Below are 21063 nucleotides of genomic sequence, written 5' to 3'. Positions count from 1 at the left end.
TCCTCCATCCCCACATACCTCCCCCCCCCCCATACACACACGCACATGCACACACGCACACAAGAGCAGGTTCCTCTGTGAAGGCGTGGGAGAGGAGGCTCGGTGGCGTCCTGGCGTTGCCGGGGTGACGGAGGTTCTCTCCCCCCCCCGCCCCCTTGGCGCGGCGGAGGCGGTCCCTGGGGCGGGGCGGGGTGGGGCGGGGCTGGGCTGCCAGGAAGCGGGGGACCTGCGGAGCAGCGGCTAGAGGGATTGAACACCGGGAGCTCGCCCTCTGGTAAGTGTTGGCATAGGTGGGGACGCGGGGCGAGCGGCGGTCTCCCGGGTCTGGCGGGACTGGTAGAAGTTGCGGGATTGTGGAGCTGCGCGGTGGCGGACGTAGCAGTGTTTGCCCAGGCTAATCCTGCAGAGCGCCTTTGTCCTCCAGTTCCGCAACCTCTGAGCTGTTTAAACTTTAAAGGGCGGCGCTTGCGCTGTGCGGCGGCGGAGAACTTGGCTTTGCAAGTTGAATCCTGTTTTGCTGCTCGCTTCTGCCTGAAAAGTGGAGGGAAATGACTGTCCAGGGCTCTGGGTACAGGTCTGAGGGAGCTGGGCTCAACCACAAACAAGGGTCAGACCTGGGCAGGCGGCTGCCTTCAGCCTGCAAACCTGTTGCTGCCCGGCCCTGTTTTAGCCCCAAATAGCTTTTCTCCATAGAGCGATAAATGCTACTAATCGTTTCAGAACGGGCTTCCTGTCGTCTATCAAAACTAGCACTAGTTAAAGTTAGAAACTTCAAGTTTAATTGGTCTTTAAGGTCGACCAGATGCGGCATTTTCGGAGCTCTGTCCTTACTCCAGAGGCAAGCTGTGAAAGTCCCCATGGTCCTGCTGAGAGTGGCCCTGGTGCACATACAGGGTCTAATGACCATCTCCAGCTTAGGAATGAGTGGTGAGGGGTGGGAAGCCAGGTGGGGGGGGGCAAGTGTACCGATCCCCTCCGCCTTTGTTAGATTCTTTTTCTCCCTGCCTCCTTCCTTCTAGGGAGGAGGTGAGTTACTTCTTGTAGGTTATTAAATGGTTGACAAGGAATATGGGTAGATTCTCCTGATAGCTAGTTTGGAGAGTGGCCTCCAGTAGAGTACCTGGTGACAGGTTGTATAGGCTTTGGATTCCACCAGCCGACTCAGCCTTCAGTTCCCTCAGAGCCGACCTTAGGCAGGTCCGGCCCACGTTCTGCTGCGTTCTTGGGTTTGGAAGTAGTAAGATAAAGTGTCCACAGTGTCTGGCAATCAACACACGTGACTGATAGCACCAACCGGAAATCACCATAAAGAGAAAACAAGCGGCGAGTGATTTCACACAAATGAAACTAAGGATCTAGAAGGCTCTGTGTACATTAGGATGGGACAGAAAAGAGAAGCTGAGGATCTAGAAGGCTCTGTGTACATTAGGATGGGACAGAAAAGAGAAGCTAAGGATCTAGAAGGCTCTGTGTACATTAGGATGGGACAGAAAAGAGAAGCGAGATGAGGCCGAGAATCAGGATTGATGATATTCACATTTTTAATTTTTTTCATTTATTCTTCTCTCGTACCACACATCCCTACTGCAGCTTCCCTTCCCTCTGCTCAGCCACACACCCCCCCCACACACACACCTCCTCTGTCCCCTAGATCCACTACCCCAGAAAAGAGCAGGCCTACCAGGGGCATCAACCAAACACTCACAAGACACAGTAAGACGAGGCACAAACCCTCGATTCAAAGCAGGGTGAGGTAAGAGGTGACCACAAATTCCTAAATCTCGTAGAGGGTAACTTAACCCCAGCTTCTAAAGAGGCTAAGGTAGGAGAGTCTCAGGTTTAAGGCCAGCCTGGAGAATGTGGAATACATCTTGGAGAAAGAAAATGCTGGGTCCAGTCATGCTTTGATGTAACCCAGTACTCAAGGGGTCTGAGGCAGGAAGAATGTGAAGTCGGGGCTAGCCTGGGATCACTGCTTTAAAGCTCTTGGCTAAGATAAGACTCCCTTGAGAAGGCGACACCTTGTGCTGGAGAGTTTTATGTCAACTTGACACAAGCTAAAGTCTTCTGAGAGGAGGGAACCTTAATGGCTCTAAAACTGATTCTGTTCTCAACCTGTGGGCCATGCATATCAGATATTTACATTATGATTCATAACAGTAGCAAAATTGCAGTTACGAAGTAGCAGCAAAAATAATTTTCTGGTTGGGGGCACCACAACATGAGGAACTGTATTAAAGGGTCGCAGCATTAGGAGGGTTGGGAACCACTACATTGTAGGCCAGGCTGTACCCAAGCCTGTAGGGCATTTTCTTATTTAGTTATCAATGTGGGAAGGCCAGTCCTTCGTGGGTGGTGCCACCCCTGGGCTGATGTTCCTGGGTTCTGTAAGAAAGTGGGCTGAGCAAGCTCCCAGGAGCAAGCCAGTAAGAAGCACCCTCCATGACCACCGCATCAGCTCCTGCCTCCAGGTTCCTGCTCTGTTTGAGTTCTTTTTATTTTATTTTTTATTTTATTATTATTATTTGGTTTTTCAAGACAGGGTCTCTCTGTAGCTTCGGAGTCTGTCCTGGAACTAGCTCTTGTAGACCAGGCTGGCCTCGAACTCACAGAGATCCACCTGCCTCTGCCTTCTGAGTGCTGGGATTAAAGGCGTGCGCCACCACCGCCCGACCCTCATTTCCTTCGATGTTGAGCAATGCTGTGGAATTGTAAAGCCAAGTTAACCCTTTCCTCTCCAGCTTGCTTTTTGTTCATGGTGTTCCATCGCAGCAATAGAAACTTTCCCTAAGCATCTACCCCTCTCTCCCCTAAGGCCTGCGCTTAAGTCTCTGTTAAAACTGTCAGAGGCTGATAAGATGGCTTAGCAGGCAAAGGCACTTGCCACCAAGCCGGAAGACCTGGGATTATATTCTGGAAGAGGAAGTCTGCCCTGCAGGTTGTTGTCCGACCTCCACAGGGCCGTGGCGCGTGCCTACTGGCATCTTTACAGACATAAATACGTGTAAAACACCTTTATTAGTAGATTCCACCTTTATGTTAAACAAGCCCTTACTGAGATTGTGAATCTGACAGCCTTGAAACCGAAGGTCGTGTTAAAGATTTCCTGGTCCCTGAGCAGGCTGAGGGGAGTGTGCGAGAGAACCCAGACTGAGCTTCTCATTGGCTAGGAAGAAGAGAGCTGCTCTCCAGCCCTCTCACCCTCAGGGACACGTCAGCTTGTGACTGGTGTTTCCTCACAACCACTATTGGTACTCTTTGAACTGCCTTAGGCAAAGCTAAAGGAGATGTCCAGCAGATGGGCCACCACCTTCTCCGAGACCAGCCGCCTTCCACCTAGGCTAGAGAGAGCCTCGGGGTGAGGCCAGTAGCCAGCTTTTCTGGCAGGGTTTTATTTGTTTCATTGGAAGTTAATTCAGTTTCTCTATAGTACCATTGTCTAAAAGATAAGGAAAGGTTACCTAAAGGAGGGAGCCCCCACCACCCCCAGTTTTGAGCTCTGACAAGAGTGAAGCCCCTCCGTGGTTGTCTCAGAGCAGCGGTGGTGGTCTGGGAATTACCTGGTTCCTGTGGTAGAACAGGGCCAAGGGCAGTTACCCTGAAGGAAATTTGGGAGAGTGGAGACTGAGGTAAATGTCTATTGATTCTTAAGCGTCGATATAAAATTTACCCTGTTACTAAGGCCGACTGCCGGTCCCTCCTCGGATTCTGGTTCCGTAAGCCTCAGGACCGAGAACCAGCAGTCTGCATCCTAACACTCAGACCTGGAATTAACAGTGAGGAAACCCAATTAGCACTTACTGGAGAAGGAAATGCCCTTCTGGACTCCAGGGAAGTAGTGAGGCCTGGTCAAACTCCAAGCGGGATAGGCCGGAGTGCTCAAGGGCTAAAGAGTCACTTCCCTGCTCACTCTCACTCTCTGCCAGGTGGTAGTGCTTTTGTTTTGGTGACCCGAAGTTGGGACAGTCAGATGCCAGGGGAGACCGTCTAAGCACAAAGGGAAATCACCCATTCTGCCTTGAGGACCCCTGCCGAAAGATGTCTCCCGTTCTCTCTTTGCTCATAACTCTCGCCCCCCTTTAATCTGTTAATCAGACAAAAACTGATCACTGGGTCCACTCTCTGCAGAGACCATTGACTGCATGGGCCTCGTTTAACTCCGTCAACCGTTGGGCCAGGTGGCCCACACTTGTAGCTGAGCTAGGAGGAACAGTGTGTTGAGCCTACGAGTGTGAGGCGTCCAGGCACAACAAAGACTGTCTCAGTCAAAATAAAGCAAGGTTGTGCTCCGTTTATACTTACCACCTCTCAAATGCTCAGCAGCGGTGGTGGCTAGTGACAACCCATGGCGTTGTACACATTGGACAACCGGCTCCCTGGGACTAGCACGGCAGGACCAGCCATAGGAGCCCACACTGAGTTTCTGCTCCGCCCTGACTTTGAGTCAAGTGCTTGAATTCTTTTTTAGCTCTGGATCATCATACGTGGTTCCCAATGTCAATTCAAGATTCAAGATACTAGTCCTTAAACCTTACCAGACTCAGAGCTGAGCTTACATATGTAGCATCACTTGCAGATGGGGAAACTGAGGCTCAGAAAAGATGGGGCCAGGATTTGGATCCGAATCCTTCCTTTCTCTCTTCCTCCAGAAACATAGCCCAGGTTGGCCTCAAACTTGCTATGTAGCACAGGGAGTTCCGTCACACAACGCTCATCAGAGCAGGGAAAGATGCTACAAAGGTCGTTCAGAGGGTGGTGAAGTTTGACCGGTAGACAATGTGGGGCACCCTTAGCGGTGTTTTCAGTGGAGAGAGGAAGACAAAAGAAGACGAAAATTTGAGGCTTTGCAAGCCTTGCTCTCTTCGGGAGAAGTGTATCCCATGTACTGGTGACATTAACCGCAGGCTGGATTCAGTTCTCCTATGTGACTCAGCTCTTGTTCTCTTTGCAAAAGAATTTTTTTTTTTTTTTTTTTTTGTGGACGACAAAGCAACTGTGCATTTGCTGTGCACTCTGTGACCACAGAATTGTTTAACTCAAGGCAGATGTGTTTGGGCGTTTTCTCCATTTCTATTTATGGTTTGTTGTTTGGTTTTTACTCTTTTTGCTCTTTTCGGAGGGCTGCCACCTAGCTCCCAAATAAATCACACAGAGGTTTATTCTTGGTCATAAATGCCCAGCCTTAGCTTGGCTTGTTTCTTACCAGCTTTGCTTGACTTAAATTATCCCGTCTAGCTTTTGCCTCTGGGCTTATTCCCGTTCTATTACTTCTGTAAATCTTACTCTTACTCCGGGGATTGCTTTGTAGCTGGATGGCTGCCCCCCCACCCCATGTCCTCCTCTTTCTTTGGTCACTTCTTCCTTCTCCCAGATTTTTCCTTCTGTACATTCTCTCTGCCCACCAGCCCCGCCTGTCCTTTCTCCTGCTCCCTTGTTGGCCATTCAGCTCTTTATTAAACTTATCAGGTGTTCTAGACAGGCACCGAATCACAGCTTCACAGAGTTAAACAAATGCAGCATAAACAGAAGCAACACACCTTCACGTAGTCTCCCCCCCAACAGCAGTGTGTTGCTGGAGCAGGTTTACTGTTGGGGTAGCTCCTCTTCATCCCCGGGAGTCTTAGATTAGAGATCAGAGGGGCAGAGAAATGTTCACTGAGCTTTAGTTAAAAGTAAAATTAACAAGCAAGGCGTGGCGGTGCACACCGTTAATCCCAGCCCTCAGGCAAAGACAGGTGATCTCTGTTAGAGCCTAGCCAGGTTTGCATAGAGTTCCTAGCCAGCCAGGGCTACATAATGAAATCTTGTCACAATAAAATTAACAAACATCGGCTTTGTTTTCCTAATAGGTGACAGTAAAACATGACAGAGACAGATGGCTTCTACAGAAGGTAAGGGTGTGCTCTTGTCTAATAAAAGCCTTGTTCTTTCTTGGTCCCCGACCATCTTACCGAAGGGAAAGTTAAGAATTCAGTTGCTATGCTTAGCGCTCTTTTTAGCCTTGGGGAACTGATGTGTAGGCAAGATTAGAGCAGTGGTCTCAGCCTGTGGAGCCCTTTGGGGGTCAAATCACCCTTTCACAGGGATCGTCATCGGGAAAAACACAAATACTTACCTTATGATTTATAACAGTAACAAAATTACAGTTACGAGGTAGCAATGAACAGTTTTATGGCTGGGCATCACCACAACGTGGGGAACTTTATTGAAGGGTGGCAGCGTTAGGAAGGTTGAGAATCACTGGGATAGAGGCTACATCTTGTCGCCAAAGGACCTTGAGTGCTGTTCAAATGATGTCCTCTTTGGTAAGATGTGCCTTTGTTACTAGAGCTTGGCCCTGGGCCTGGCTGTTGTCCTATGTCACTGGATCCTGGAGAAGCAGGAGGAAGCATCAATGCAAAGGGCCTGGGATGGGGGCTGAAGATGGGCCACCATGTTGTTAACCAACAATTAGCTTTCTTCTCTGATACTGTCCCCCAGTGCCCAGTCCTGCAGAAGCAGCAGGCTCCCATCCGCACACTGACTTTAGACTGAGCGGGCTCGTGAGTTAACATGAGTTGTTTGTGTTTTACTCTTTGTTAGCAGGGAAGTGTTTGACCCAGCAGAACAGTACAAGATGGACCACAAGAGGAGAGGGATCGCCCTCATCTTCAATCACGAGAGGTTCTTCTGGCATTTGACCCTCCCGGACAGGCGGGGCACCAGTGCAGACAGGGACAACCTGACACGAAGGTGGTTTTCTCTGCCGTGATTACACACTTGACAGCTAATCATGATTTAGCCCTGATGACAGATCAAGAGCCTCACTTAGACCCAGCATGTGCTTAGCAGGCATGAGGTCCCCGGGTCCAATCCCTAGTACACAAACAGGAACCGCTCCCCCTCACCTCAAATATACCGAGCCCCTTGAGAATGTGCCTGAGCGGCCTTCCTTGCCCTAGTCTGTTAATTTCCCCTAGGTTTTTCCTTGTCACTAATAGATGTGCAGTAGATGGTGACAGTTGTCACTGAATTGGCTCTTGGCACTGTTGAGCTCTTTCAGAAGGAGGTTGGTCAAGAGGAATTACCATTGTCAGTTTTCATCTGTCATAAAATAGGCACAGGATTCCTCAGAACGTAAGGAGATGGATGGCCTGGAAATGCCCACTAGCTAATGCTCAGTTTATTGTGTCCGCAGGTTTTCCGAGCTAGGATTTGAAGTGAAATGCTTTAACGACCTCAAAGCACAAGAACTCCTGCTCAAAATTCACGAGGGTAGGTAGTCTTGCTATTTAAGATCTCTGGTGGGGTTGAGTACTTTGTTATCTTTAAAGACCCGTACAAGTGACTCACTATGCAGCAAAAAAACAAAAACAAAAACTGTTCCTAATTTCCAGAAGGCTGTAGGTATTGGTTCTGTTTCTGTTTTTACACTCCCCATTGGACCCAGAGATCTGGCCAAGTATTATATCTCCAAAGATTATATCAGCATGCTTCCAGTTATATATTTATAAATTATTATTATTACTCCAGAGTTGAAGGAAGTGACTTGTTTGGTGGTGACTATCTAAAATGCACAATCCCCAGATGCTGGGTCTTGCTCAGCAGGCTTACTTGGTCTCGCCCTAGTTGCTCATTGCTTCCTGGTGCTGATTATTTCCTTGTGCCTTTCTACTGTTGCTGCACTGTGTGTCGGAATTCTAATTACAATGCAACTGCTCCCTGCTCCCTTCTGTGAGCTTTCAAATCAGTTGCTAATGGACTATTATGGCTATTTGCATAATCACTTTGCTCTTTCTCCAGCACTTTCCTTTAATTAAATAATTGTAACTGGCTGCTTACTAGGTTTTTTTTGGGTTTTTTTGGGTTGTTTTTTTTTTTTTTTTTTTTTTTTTGCTTTGCTCAAAAGCTTCGGAGGACAGGGGGTCTTAATGCTCCCTGAAGCTCTGAGAGCTCTCTCGGCAAGGCTGTCTAAGGTGTGGCCACAGGGGTAGCTGTTGAGTTGTCGTTTCTGGATCTTTTCAGTCTACTGTTGGAAAGTCTGCTCATTCAAAGAAACTTTTAACCTATTGCCAAAGTCACATTGGTCTTTTAAAGAGAAGTTGTAAATTACCACATAGCCACTGGATAAAGCAGGTTTCGTGGTGACGTTCATACTCCCAGGAACATGCGTTTTGGCCAGGTTCCTTCTTCCCTTTCTGTTCCCTCATCTCCTCTCCTTCCAGCCGTCTGTCTTCTATTTTCGTGTAATATGAGGACTGACAGGCGAGAGAACAGTGTGAGACCTAATACTATACTTTCAGGGATCATTGAGAGACTGTGAAGCCTCTCCTTTCTGGTCTCCAGTTCTGTGCATTTTCCTGCAGATGGCATATTTTCTTCTTTATGGCTGAATAAAACTCTATTGTGCCCATGTACCACGTTGTCTCTGTTAAGAGCTGAGGGACAGCTAAGCTGGTGCCATAGTTTGTCTGTTGAGAGTCATGCCACAGCAAACAGGGATGAGGAGGCCTCTGTCACGTGCTGACCTGGGTCCCCTTGGGTGTGTTCCCAGGAGTGGTACCGCTGGCAGCTGTTTTGTTCTGAGGAAGTTCCATATTGATGTCCGTGGTGGCTGCACTGGCTTGCACTCTGACCAGCAGAGTACAAGGGCTCCTTTCTCCCCAGTCCACTTCCTCACCTCCCCAGCCCAGCTTCCCCACCTCTCCAGCCCACTTCTCATCCTAATGGGAGCCATTCTGACTGAGGTAGAATGATCTGTAGGAATTTTTTGTTTTGCACTTCTGATGGCTCAGGTTGAGGAACATTCTGTCATCCAGCTGCTGGCCAATTGGCACTTCATATTTTGAGAAGCATCGCTCTGTTTCATTTATGAATCTCTGACTGGATTATTTAGTTTTCTAGAAGGTTTTTCCTTCATTGTGTATATAGTCTAGATACTATATAAACAATCCTTTCAGATGGGTAGCCAGCAAAGATTGCTTCCTATTCTATAGGCTGTATCCTCACTCTGGCAATTGCTTCTTTTGCTGCAAAGTTCATTTAATTTCATATGATCTCATTTGTTAATTCTTGGAAATAGTTCCTGTGCTGTTGGAGTCCTTTTCAGAAAGTCTCTGCCTATGCCTATCTCGTTTTTTCATTCATTGTTTAGTGTGTGTGCACGTGCATGTACACGTGTGTGCACAAGCGAGCATGTACACTTGTCCCAGCACTCATGTGGATGTCAGAGGATGGCTTTTGGGAAGCGGTTTTCTTCTTCTACCATGTGGATTCTGGGATTTCCTCAGACTTGGCCACAAGCACTTTTACCTGTGAACTATCTCATTGTTCTGTTTGTGCCTGTATCTTGGATTGTTTTTAGCAGTGTCAGGTCTTAAAGTTACTTCTCCTTGTGGATGTACGGTTTCCCCAGCACAGTTTGTCAAAGAGAATGTCTTTTGTCTTTTCAAGGAAACACTTTGCTTTTCCTTAGTGTGGACTTGCTGTCAGGTCTGCTACTATATAGCCTGGGTGGGGTTGCCTTGTGTTCCTGTCGTTCCTGGTTTCTCACGGCTCCTGGCAGGAGAGGAGGTTCAACTTTGTCATCATCTTTTTCTGTATCTCTCAAGTCATGATGTACTTCTTTGATTCTGTTTGCATGTAATGAACTATTATTATAATTCTGCAGTCAAGCTGACTTGGTCATGGTGTATGTTTCTTCTAATGTGCTGTTGAATTCCTCTTGCAAGCATTTTACTGAGAATTTCTGTACCCATGGTCTTTAGGGATGTTGGTCTGTGATGTTTTAGTTGTATCTCTAAGTAACTTCCTCCCCATTTTTTCCTAAATCATTTTTCTGTACTTAAGAAAAGCTAATATTTTTTAATTGTTTATATTTTATTTATTTATTTATTTTGGGCTTTTCAAGACAGGGTTTCTCTGTGTAACAGCCCTAGATGTCCTGAAACTGACTTTATAGACCAGCTGGCCTCAAACTCTCAGAGGTCCTCCTGCCTCTGCCTCTGAGTACTGAGATTAAAAGCGTGCACCACCACAACTGGCTGAAAATCTAATATATCTTTAGTGAAGTATTATGTGAAATTTAGTGAAATTGCTTAAAACCTTAAAATTGGTTTTTAAGTCAGCCATGATAGGACACATACCTGTAATCCTAGCACCAGGAGGCTGAGGGAGGAGAATGACTGGATATTTAAGGCCAGCCTTCATGGGCAAGAGTGTCAGGCCGTGTCTCACACAACCAGCATTTAGAAAAAAAGAGTTTAGGGTCAGCATTGCTATAAAATGAGACCCAGTGTTAAGAAAAAAAGAAAAAGATGTGTTTTATTACAGGAAGTTTATATTTATTAAAGAAAGTAGGTCCCTCTCCTACTGTTTAGTAAAGCGTACTTTTTTTTTAGCACCAATAACTTGAAGTTCTATATGTGGATAACATACTCATGTTTTTACCTCTGCATGCATTTTTGGGGACACCTGTAGTGTCCACCTCAAGTCATGTAGATGCCGATTGCTTCCTCTGTGTCTTCCTGAGTCACGGTGAAGGCAACCACATTTATGCCTATGATGCCAAAATTGAAATTCAGACATTGACTGGCTTGTTTAAAGGAGACAAGTGTCAGAGCCTGGTTGGAAAACCCAAGATATTTATCATTCAGGTAAGATTGATCATATCACTATTTTAATCATAAAATTCAGTTGATTATAACGGTTAAAATATCAACTTTTAAAATAAGTTTCTCCAATAATTGGAAAGGCCTATTTTGAATCCTGGCCTAATCGTTATATTTTGAGCTATTAACATTTATTATAGGAGCGTTTTGAGCCAGGAGGTGGTGGCACACACCTTTAGTCCCAGCGCTTGAGAGGCAGAGGCAGGTGGATTTCTGAGTTTGCGGCCAGCCTGGTCTACAGAGTGAGTTGGGGCAGCCAGAGCTACACAGAGAAACCCTGTCTTGAAAAACCAAAACAAAGAAACAAATAAAAAACCTAATTTAGTCAGATGGTGGTGCACACCTTTAATCCCATCACTTGGGAGGCAGAGGCAGGCAGATCTTTGTGAGTTCGACACCAGCCTGGTCTACAGAGCAAGTTCCAGAAGGGTCAGAGCTACATATGAGACCCTGACTTAAAACCAACCAAAGTGTTTTGATTAATATTTGATGTGACAGATAATCAGCAGTGTGTCTCTGTGACTGGGCTGGGTGTGGAGGATGAGCTACTGAAGGGAAGACCTGATTGCACAGGACTGTGCACAGCAGCCTAGGCTCAGGTCTGTGGGATCCGGAGTGCATGCAAGCCAGTGGAAGTGAGGTAGAAATAAGCAGGCCAGTCTTCCCCTGCATCATCCCTTTTACACTTTCCCAAGCTCACTGTCAAGCTGCCAAATAGTTCCAGAAATTAAAAGCAAATGTTTGGAGCATGAGAAATATTATTTGGTATTGGAGACTTGAGCATATGAATTTCAGGGTGGAGCATAGTTTAGCCTGTAACACTGAAGAGTAGAATTTAGCTCAATGACAGACCATTTGCCTAACAAACACGAGGCCCTCAAACCAGAAAATAAAAGAATTTAATGCTAGCTTTGACGTGGAATTAATATTTATAAATTAACGGAGGCTAGAGAGAGAGACAGAGTGCGCACAGGCTCAGGGCTGGACTCGGGGGTGGAGGGAGGTTCATTGGTTAGTGGCACCTCCTGCTATTCTTACAGAGCATCTGAGTTCTGGTCCCTGCTCCAGGGGACCAAACACCCTCTTCTGAACCTTGGGGGCACCTGCACTCACATGTGAACATTCACATAGAAACTTAATTGCTTGTTTGTTTGTTAAAGACAGGGTTTCTCTATGTAGTCCTGGCTGTCCTGGAACTTGCTCTGTAGACCAGGCTGGCCTCGAACTCACGGAGACCCAGCTGCCTCTGCCTCCCGAGTGCTGGGATTAAAGGCCAGTGCCACCACCTTAGGTACTTACTTTTTAGCCATTGAAAAATACAGTGGGAACAGAAGGTGAAGGCATGTGGATAGACAGATGTCTTTTTGAGTCAGGCAATGCTATTTCAACTATTGACAAATTATGACCAAAACTAGACAGGGAAAATAGCATTTGGAAGTCATCACCTGATTGAATAAAACATTTAGGTAAGGTTGACAGTTTTTAAAAAGAAGCATATCTTGGTGTTTATTGTGGGGGGCGGGATTGTAAACATCGTCTAAAAGCAAACATTACCAGGGAAGCAGCTGTGTTAGCTTTAATCTCTCAGAGCCTGATTGCATTGTTTTTGAATTGCTTACGTGGTTTCTGTTACTAAGGCAGGGAGGGGTATGCTGGCTTACATAGTCTCACAGACAGCACATCAAGCATTGGGAACAAAGCAGCAGACAGATAATAAAAGTGTGCTTTCCTCTGTAGGCCTGCCGGGGCAACCAGCATGACGTACCGGTGGTTCCTCTGGACGTGGTGGACCATCAGACAGGCATGCAGGAAAACACAACCCAGGTGGACGCGGCCTCCGTGTATACGCTGCCCGCGGGGGCAGACTTCCTCATGTGTTACTCCGTCGCAGAAGGTGAGTGAGCAGAGTGCTGCCTAGAAACCTGTTCACTCTCGGCTCAAGTTTATGTCACCTCTGAGTTGGAATGGGTCTTTCAAGGTTAAATCACCACGTTCTATTAAAAAGCCACAGACATAGTCATGTTGAAGAATTCCTTTCTAAGAAACGAAATGTAAAATACCATATGGAATAACAATAACCTTCCTGTATAATTGTGTTATAATATAATAACATCAGCCACAGAGCTGTATAATTGTACTGCTATTAGCAGCTTGCTGTCATTTGGTGATAGAACAGCAGTGTCTTTCTGGTCATATTTGTGGAAAGCCTTGCTGAAAAAAACATATTGCTAATTTCTTTGTTTTTGAACTGAATGGTTTTGTTTAATCGCTGGCCTTGCAAGATCACTGGCTATTGTCTTGTTCTAGTTTTCTTTTTTAGAGAGTGGAGGAAATGTAATTAATCCTATGTATGTAAAACCATAGAATTAATATGTTTTCCTACATGAGACAAAGCAATGGATAGAACCGTGACCACATGATGAGCGGCAGACCTTATTCTTTTCCAATAAGCTTCCAAGAGCTTTCATTTCTGTGACTGTATTCATCATAATAGTGTTTATTGGTCACCTTTAAGCAAAGGCCATAAAGCACTTCCCCCATCTTCTTTTAGGGTATTACTCTCACCGAGAGACGGTGAACGGCTCCTGGTACATCCAGGATCTGTGTGAGATGCTGGAGAGGTACGGCAGTTCCTTGGAGTTCACGGAGCTGCTCACGCTGGTGAACAGAAAGGTCTCTCAGCGCCGCGTGGACTTCTGCAAAGACCCGGGTGCAATTGGCAAGAAGCAGGTCCCCTGCTTTGCCTCGATGCTGACCAAAAAGCTGCATTTCTGTCCCAAGCCTAGTAAGTAGCTGTGGTCATTGGTCTTGTCTTCACGTATTTTCCTCTGACACAACCGTCAGTTGGATGAAGCCTTTGGCGCATCAGTGTAAAATGCCGTGGAAAGTGGTGTTTCGTGTTTGTTCGTTTTTTAATCGTGTTGGAGATGATGAAAGGGCTAAGAGAAATCCTCAGGAAATTACTCTGCAGAAATGTCTACTATCATTTATTACATTTGTAGTAAACTGCAAAGTTACCCAAAATACCAACCGGTGTGCCTTACATTTATACGTTTGTTTTTTAATGTTTTTCAAGGTTTTTGAAACTCAGAATGAGGTTGTCTCCATTTAGTGAAATATCTAAAATCATAGCTTATATAATTTATAGTGACCTATTTTACTTGGTCATGTATCTGTTTATTTTCTTATTTACCTATAATTAAGGTATTTTGTGTATGAATTTAATTCCCATTTTGAAAAGAAAAATAAATGAGCCTTGAAGAATTATGGATATAATGACTCGTACTTGTAATTACAGACCCAGAAAACTTAGGCAGGAGGATTGTTTAGACTACAAAGCAGCTTGAGCCACAGCGTGATGTAGACGGAGGCTGTTTGTTAATTTCCCGTCTGCCTAGACCCAAAATAATCACACAAAAAGAAACTGTATTAATTAAAACACTGCTTGGCCTATTAGCTTATGCATATTTCTAGCTAACCCTTACATCTTAAATTTACCCATTTCTATTATTTTGTATTTTACCATGAGGGGCGTGGTTTACCAGCAAGGTTCCAGGGTGGGCGTCTGTCTCCTCATGGGGCTACATGGCATCTCTCGGACTCTGCCTTCTTTTTGCCTCTATCTCTGCTTGGAATTCCCACCTTGCTCTGTTCTGCCCTGTCATAGGCCCAAACAGCTTCTTTATTAACCAATGGTAATAAAACATATTAACGGCATACAGAGGGGAATCCCACATCACCATGAGATCCTGTCTCAAGAAATAAAACCAAGTTCAAATTAACAAGGTGATTCCAGATGAACCTAAGAACCAAAGTGAATGAATGCCAAGACGCCAATCATTTTACCTCCACATGGGGCCAGCAGGGGAGGGCTTTGGGTACCAAGGCTTTGCCAGGGCACACAGGCCTTCTGAAACCTCAGTCCTCACAGATCCACAAACCAAGAATCTCATGTGAGAATGGCAAAGAGTACTCTGCTCCACTCGAGTTTAACAGCCAAACAACATCTGAAGCCATCAAATGGAAATGAACACGACCTTGAAAATGTCCAGTTGGTAAGTTACAAAAGCGTGTGGCCCTGGGTTGTTTAAAAACGTGGGACTAATTCTTCTCCTTGAGCTCCTCTCCTGGCAGTCGCAAATGGAGGGCCTGGCGCATGGTCTCCAGGGATTCTGTGGCCTGTGGTGAGGAAGAAAAGATAACAAACAACTTGTGCTCAGAGAAAACAAGAAATGCAGCATTTCTGCTTGAGGAATTGTAGAAATTTAACCTCTCTTGAGGACAAGAAAACATTTAAATCACTGAGGTAAAGGCCTTGTTTGAAAGGCCTTTTTTGATGTATTGTATGTGTTTGCTTAGTTGTTTTGTTGAGACGGTGTCACTGTGTACCTCTGGACGTGTAGACCAGGTTGGCCTCGACTCACAGTGATCTGCCTGCCTCCCCAGTGCTGGGATGCATCAAAGGTGTGTCTACTCTGCCCAGCCTTATGAATCCTTTCTTAGAAGATGAGTTCATGGCTTCATTTGACCTCATGACGCTCTGGAAAGAAACCACCGGGTAATCCTTTTGTCGGGGTTTTGTTTTTTCAGTTCACATATGTTTTTTATTATTTTGTTTTGTTTTGGTTTTGGATTTTGAGTCAGGTTTCCTCTGTATAACACTCCTGGCTGTCCTGGAACTCACTTTGTAGACCAGGCCAGCCTTAAACTCACAAGAGATCCACCTGCTTCTGCCTCCCAAGTGCTGGGATTAAGGGTGTGCACCACCACTTCCCAGCCAGTTCATACACTTTTTTTTAATATTTATTTATTTATTATGTATACAATATTCTTTCTACGTGTATGCCTGCAGGCCAGAAGAGGGCATCAGACCTCATTCCAGATGGTTGTGAGCCACCATGTGGTTGCTGGGAATTGAACTCAGGACCTTTGGAAGAGCAGCCATCTCTCCAGCCCTCATACACTTTTTTAAAAGACAAAAATTCCCATCCCGGGGCTGAGGGTGTAGCACAGTGGAAAAGCGCTTGCCTTGCATATACTGAGGCCCAAGGTTCAATCCCCACTACTGTCACATATCAAAGTTATTAGGGAAAAAAAGCTTTTAAGGGTCTGGAGAGATGTCTCAGCAGTTGAGAGTATTGACTGTTCTTCCAGAGGTCCTGAGTTCAATTCCTAGCAATCACATGCTTGTAATGAGATCTGGCACCCTCTTCTGGCTGGCAGGCATACATGCAGACAGAAGACTCCCATCCCAATCTTTTGCTAAACAATACATAAGAATCTCAGTTCAGCATTTGCCAACATGTGAAAAATGAGCCAACAGTTGCATGCATTCCCCCGTCTCCAAAACAAAACCAGCTCGGAGAAGCACTTGGAATAAAATACCTCAGCGAGGTCCTCCTTTAGCTTGTTGTATTGCTCCACATCAAAACACTGTTGCTGCGACTTCTTGTGGAAGAACTGAAGAAACTGCCTGCTCCGAAGGGATGAGTAGGTGTAGTTCTAAAGGAGAGAGGAGAGAGCGTAGTTCAAGTGAAGATACTAACTCAGCGACAGCAAGGCCAAGTGGGGAGAAGAATGGTCACGGGGCAAACAGCCCACAGAAGTAGGGCATGCGGCCGGAGTTGAGTAGCTGCCCCTCTTACAAGCAGGCAGACTGTACACGTTATGAAAGAAGAAAAGCGGGAAGATTGGGCAAAGCAACCTTGGGACAAGCTGGTTACTGGATATCGCTAACTTTTGTAGTGCAAGTTCAATGTCCTTGGTTAGCGAGGGCACAGAGAACATGAATGCAGCGTTCATCCCGATGGAGGAGGAGTTCATGTGTTCACACTAATTCTGTAGGAATTAAAATTTTTATTTTATATCTATCCATCCATCCATCCATCCATCCATCCATCCAACCTTGTTAAAAAAATTTACTAGCTTCAGAAAACTCAGCACATGAAAGGGTTTTATCGATTGCTGCTTGTGCAGGCTAGTTCTATGTCAGTTTGACACAAGCTACATTCATCTGAGGGGAGGAAGCCTCAGTTGAGATACTAGATAGGCTGTAGGCAAGCCTGTAGGGTGTTTTCTCAATCAGTGATTGGGAGGGTCAGGTTCAGTTGTGGGCAGTGCCACCCGGGGGTTGCTGGTCCTGGGTGCTTTAAGAAAGTTGGTGGTCCTAGGTGCTATAAGAAAACAGGCTGAGCAAGCCATGAGGAGCAAGCCAGTAAGCAGCACCCCTCAGTGGTCTCTGCACCAGCTCCTGCCTCCAGGTTCCTGCCCAGTTTGAGTTCCTGCGATGGCTTTCCTCAGTGGACCGGGATTCAGGATAGGTAAGCCAAATCAACCTTTTCCTCCCTGAGATACTTCTGGTCATGGTGTTTCATCGCAGCAGTAGAAACCCTAACCAAGACACTGCTTGGCTTGGAGGAGAGATTCTTCAGACAAATGTTCTGACTTCCCTTATTACTCACCTGTCGGGTTATGATGAAGTATGCAAAAAAGACCATGGAATTTGCAAACGTAAGGAAGAAGGTGACTGGTTCCATGATATCCCAGGAGTACACCCACCATGTAAGCCAGGCCAGTGCCCCTCCCTGAACAGAGAGCAGGGCTAAACCAGCCCACAGGAGTCCGCTGGTTTTGGCTTCTGACCGAGCGTCTATTCCAGCTTTGACCTGGAAGAAAGGAAAACCATGCATTCAGTTTACAGGTTTGCCTGCTTAAGGGGCAAACAGAAGCAACAAGAAACATTTGAGCCAGTGCACATTTTCATTAATATGAATGGGTCAGGTGTGTAGAATGAGGAGCTTTATGAAGGATGTGTAACTGCTCACTTCTAAGTCAGTTCATTAATCATTTTGTTTAACTGTAAAGGTAAAATCTACTCAAACATAGTTAGCCAGGCATAGTGTCACGCTCTTTTAATCCCAGCATTCAGGAGGCAGAGGCAGGAGGATCTCTGTGAGTTAAAGCTCAGCCGGAAAAAAAGGGGCCGGGGGAGGGAAAAACAAAATCCCCTAAACACAATTATGCTTACAATTAGAAGCCTAAAAGTCCTATTCCAAAACCACAGCCTGTTTTCCTTGATCCTCACTTCTGGGAATTCATCTGCAGACACAGTTTGTGTGCATCTAGTTCTCTAGTGGCTCCTCCTGTTCTGTTTCCTGTCTTGGAGCAGGGTCTCGCTATACAGATGGAGCCCTCTCTTGCCTGGAGCGTGCTATGCAGACCAGGCTGGTTTTGAATTCATAGTACGCTGCCTTCCTCTGCCTCCCAAGAGCCAGATTTAAAGACAGCCACCACCATACCCAGCATATCAATTTCTTGAAAAACAAAATGTATGTAAATAATCCAGAAAAAAAGAGAACAAAGAAAAATATTTCTCTCCCATTCTTTCAATACCCTTGGAAATAATGACCTCATTTCTAGAAACTGTGTATTCATATACAAAGATTAGTTACCCATTTTTTATAAGCAGAATTATAGCTTAAAGAATGCAAGTTTTCCTCTTAGACTACCCCATGCCTAGCCACCAAAAAAAATAAGTAATTTTTTCTCCATGATTTGGAGAAAAGAAATAAACATAGCCGATACGAGGAAGCCATTACTAACTCTCCACCCCCGGTTCTTAGGCAGACTGGGACCTGTGATGTAGCAAGTGCTCTCCCACATCCCATTTCCCAGCCTGCTCGTCAGGCTCACGGCTGATGCTGATGCTGAGGAAGCAGAGGACATCTGTTCTGGCGTCAGATTATCAGGCTCCGTTACTGGTGGATACTCAGCTCACAGGCCATTTTCCAGAATGAAGGAGAAAGTGAGCCCACAGAAACCACTCAGATGCCCCTGTGACTGACTCCCGGCACTTGCTAGGGAGAGGCATGGCTTACATACACACACACACACCTGCTCCAGGGGCTGCAGCTGTTCCTTCAGGTGGTCGATCTTTGCCATCAGGTGGCGCTCTCTTCTCTTCTGAAATTCCTCTAAGTGCAGTACTGTAAACAGTCTGTGAACCAGAGATTTCATGTTTTCCATCTCAATCGTGTGCTCGGCACTTGGTTTTTCTGAGAAAAGGTAAAAGAGACATAGGCATTTAATACATGGTTCTCCGCCAGGTGAGTCTCGGCCAGTGGTTCTAAACCTGTGGGTAGTGATCCCTTGGTGCAGGTGGGGATGGGTGGGTCAAATGACTCTTTCGTGAGCCACCATGTTGGTGCTGAGAACTCAGCTTGGGTCTTCTGCCAGGGCAGCAAGCCATCTCAACTGCTGGACCCTCTCTCCAACCCCAAAGTGATAGTGTCTTACAGGGAGAATAAAGAAACAGTGACGGGACGAGATAGGGACAGAGAGAAAAGTAGAAATTTACAAAATGTGGAAAGATGCATTAATATGACTGCATGGGGTTTGTTGATCACACTGTTAGGGAATAGCAACAAACTTGTTGTCTCTTTCTGGAAGGAGGCCATGGTCCAAGACAGAACAGAATGCCTACTGGGCTTTCAGAGAAAAGGGTAGCACCAAATTCCTGTGTTAACTGCCAACCCAAATTGGTGGAGTATTTCTGCACCTCCTAACAGAACCCATGTACGTCTGAGACAATTACTCATTACATGGTTGTTGGTTTTCTGATGTGTCTTCCATGTAGAGTTCATTTTCGTGGCCCGAACTTTTCAATTCACATCTGCCAATGATTAAGAATGACTTGAAATGATTTTTTAAACTCTAAATTTGTAATCGAATAAATTCTTCCTTAATTAATCCAGTATGATTCTTTCGTTCGTTTCCATCCAATCGTGTACACTGTGCCCTTCCCTGTTCATTCGGTCTGTGTAACATGGGTTTCCTAGCATGCAGTAACACTGAGTGTTAGATTGGGGCTCACTGGACCAGGAGCTCAATCCTGACATAGCATCTGCCCCAACAGACTTCTCACAAGCTAGAAGGAGCTGGAGACCTAGCCTTGGCCCTTTGCGGGCCAAACATTCATGTTGGGATTTGGAAGGAGAGACATAGGTTACATCACAAGCTTTGGAACTATTTTCTCAATTGAGGCTCCTTCTTCTCAGATGACCCTATTTTCTGTCAAGTTGACGAAACTCAACTAGTGTATTATGAAGGAAAACTGATTAATGTCATAAAGCCTCCAATCTAATGGTCCTCAACTTTGGGGGTCCAATGACCCTTTCACAGGGGTTGCCTATGGCCATCAGAAAACATAGATATTTACATTATGATTCATAACAGTAGCAAATTACAGTTATGAAGTAGCAATGATAATCTTATGATTATGGGTCACCACAGCATGAGGAACTGCATTAAAGGGTCATGGACATGGTGAGCAGCATTCAAGAATACAGAGTGAATAGAGAGATGGAAAGGCTAAGAAACAACCACAGGAACTCTAGAAATATTATCCACCTCACCCTAGAGTGACTCCCATCAGTGACTAGACACTGGGAAAGCAAGAATCTGTGAGCTTGAAGATCCACCTAAAGAAACCTCCAAAGCTGAAAAAGAGAAAGGAGAGAGGGAAGGCTAAGAGAATACCTAACTGTGTGACAACCCCAAAAGGCATGACGTCTCCATGCTGGGAACGCCATACGGGAAGAAAGGGACAGAAGCAATATGTGGAGAGGTGGTAAGAGAAACGTCAGAAGCAAATTGCTAATGTTGACAGTGTTTCAGGTTGGGTATCTCTCACCCACAATGCTTGGGACCAGATACTTATTTCAGATTTTACATATGTTCCAGATTTTGGAATCTTTGTGTGATGGGATGGGGATGGTACTCAGGTAAAAACAACATTCACATTTCATATATACCCTTTATACATAGACTGAAGGTGATTTTATCATATGTATAACATGTACATATATTATGCTAAGTAAACACTCTGTCCCCTGGTATATCCCCTCCCCCCCCCTCCATGCATCTACATTCTGACTACAACCCATCACGAGGACTCCAGTGTGGAATCGAAAAGTTTCAGATTTCTGATTTTCTGTTTAGGATGGTTCAGCGTATGGTTTGAAATTAAAAGCAAACTGTTTAAAGGGTTAAGACTTCTAGTTTCAGAGCTGGCATGTGAGCCTCTTAAAGCAAACCAAACAGGCAGCAGACGGAAAGTCAGCTGCTCTCCTGAGAGCTGCAAGGGTTGAGCTCAGTCTGCGGCCATACCACCTTGACGGTTTCCAGTTTGGTCTGATCTTGGAAGCTAAGCAGGGTCAGTCCTGGTTAGGAATTGACTGGGAGACTGAGGTCGCAGGGAAAACCATGGCTCCCAGTGCTGAGGAGAGGGGCTAAGAAGCGCAGCTTAGCTGCACTGTGCTAGAAAACTTGTTGGAGGCATCTTATGTGAAACACTTGTGATTTTACAACCCCAGGGGATTCAGGTAGCACGCCTCCATTTTTGAGAGCTCTGCCC

The 21063-nt window shown here is 45.7% G+C and overlaps 2 protein-coding genes across 4 annotated transcripts in view; one reads left to right on the top strand and one right to left on the bottom strand.

Moving 5' to 3' along the window:
* The first annotated feature begins 196 nt into the window (after positions 1-196).
* Positions 197-13913, top strand: Casp6 (caspase 6). 2 transcript variants are annotated; one of them, XM_041658796.1, is made up of 7 exons: positions 197-274; positions 5850-5891; positions 6583-6732; positions 7178-7254; positions 10459-10634; positions 12387-12543; positions 13201-13913. In XM_041658796.1, the coding sequence occupies exons 2-7, from the start codon at positions 5863-5865 to the stop codon at positions 13440-13442; spliced, it is 831 nt and encodes a 276-aa protein (XP_041514730.1). In that variant the 5' UTR covers positions 197-274; positions 5850-5862; the 3' UTR covers positions 13443-13913. The 2 variants fall into 2 exon arrangements, with proteins under 2 accessions (XP_041514730.1, XP_041514738.1); XM_041658804.1 differs by having other exon boundaries at positions 210-274; positions 6586-6732.
* Positions 13914-21063, bottom strand: part of Mcub (mitochondrial calcium uniporter dominant negative subunit beta) — a 38204-nt gene continuing 31054 nt past the window's right edge. For both annotated transcript variants that reach the window (XM_041658784.1, XM_041658778.1), the window contains exons 5-8: positions 18543-18703; positions 17111-17314; positions 16035-16151; positions 13914-14828 (exon numbers count right to left, since the gene is read on the bottom strand). In XM_041658784.1, coding sequence (XP_041514718.1) covers positions 14751-14828; positions 16035-16151; positions 17111-17314; positions 18543-18703 — 560 coding nt within the window. In that variant the 3' untranslated portion in view covers positions 13914-14750. The remainder of the gene's footprint in view (positions 14829-16034; positions 16152-17110; positions 17315-18542; positions 18704-21063) is intronic.

This window comes from Microtus oregoni, unplaced genomic scaffold (genome assembly GCF_018167655.1).
Source record: "Microtus oregoni isolate MIOR12 unplaced genomic scaffold, Mior012 000000F_ref0000247, whole genome shotgun sequence".
NCBI classification, from domain to species: Eukaryota; Metazoa; Chordata; class Mammalia; order Rodentia; family Cricetidae; genus Microtus; species Microtus oregoni.
The sequence above is the reverse complement of the archived record's forward strand: the minus strand, read 5'-3'. Positions and strand labels throughout refer to the sequence as shown.

Coding starts and splice junctions, on each gene's coding strand:
- Casp6 (XM_041658796.1), top strand. CDS start 5,863: ATGACAGAGACAGATGGCTTCTACAGAAG. Junction 5,892..6,582: donor ACAGATGGCTTCTACAGAAG/GTAAGGGTGTGC, acceptor ACTCTTTGTTAG/CAGGGAAGTGTTTGACCCAG. Junction 12,544..13,200: donor GTGTTACTCCGTCGCAGAAG/GTGAGTGAGCAG, acceptor ATCTTCTTTTAG/GGTATTACTCTCACCGAGAG.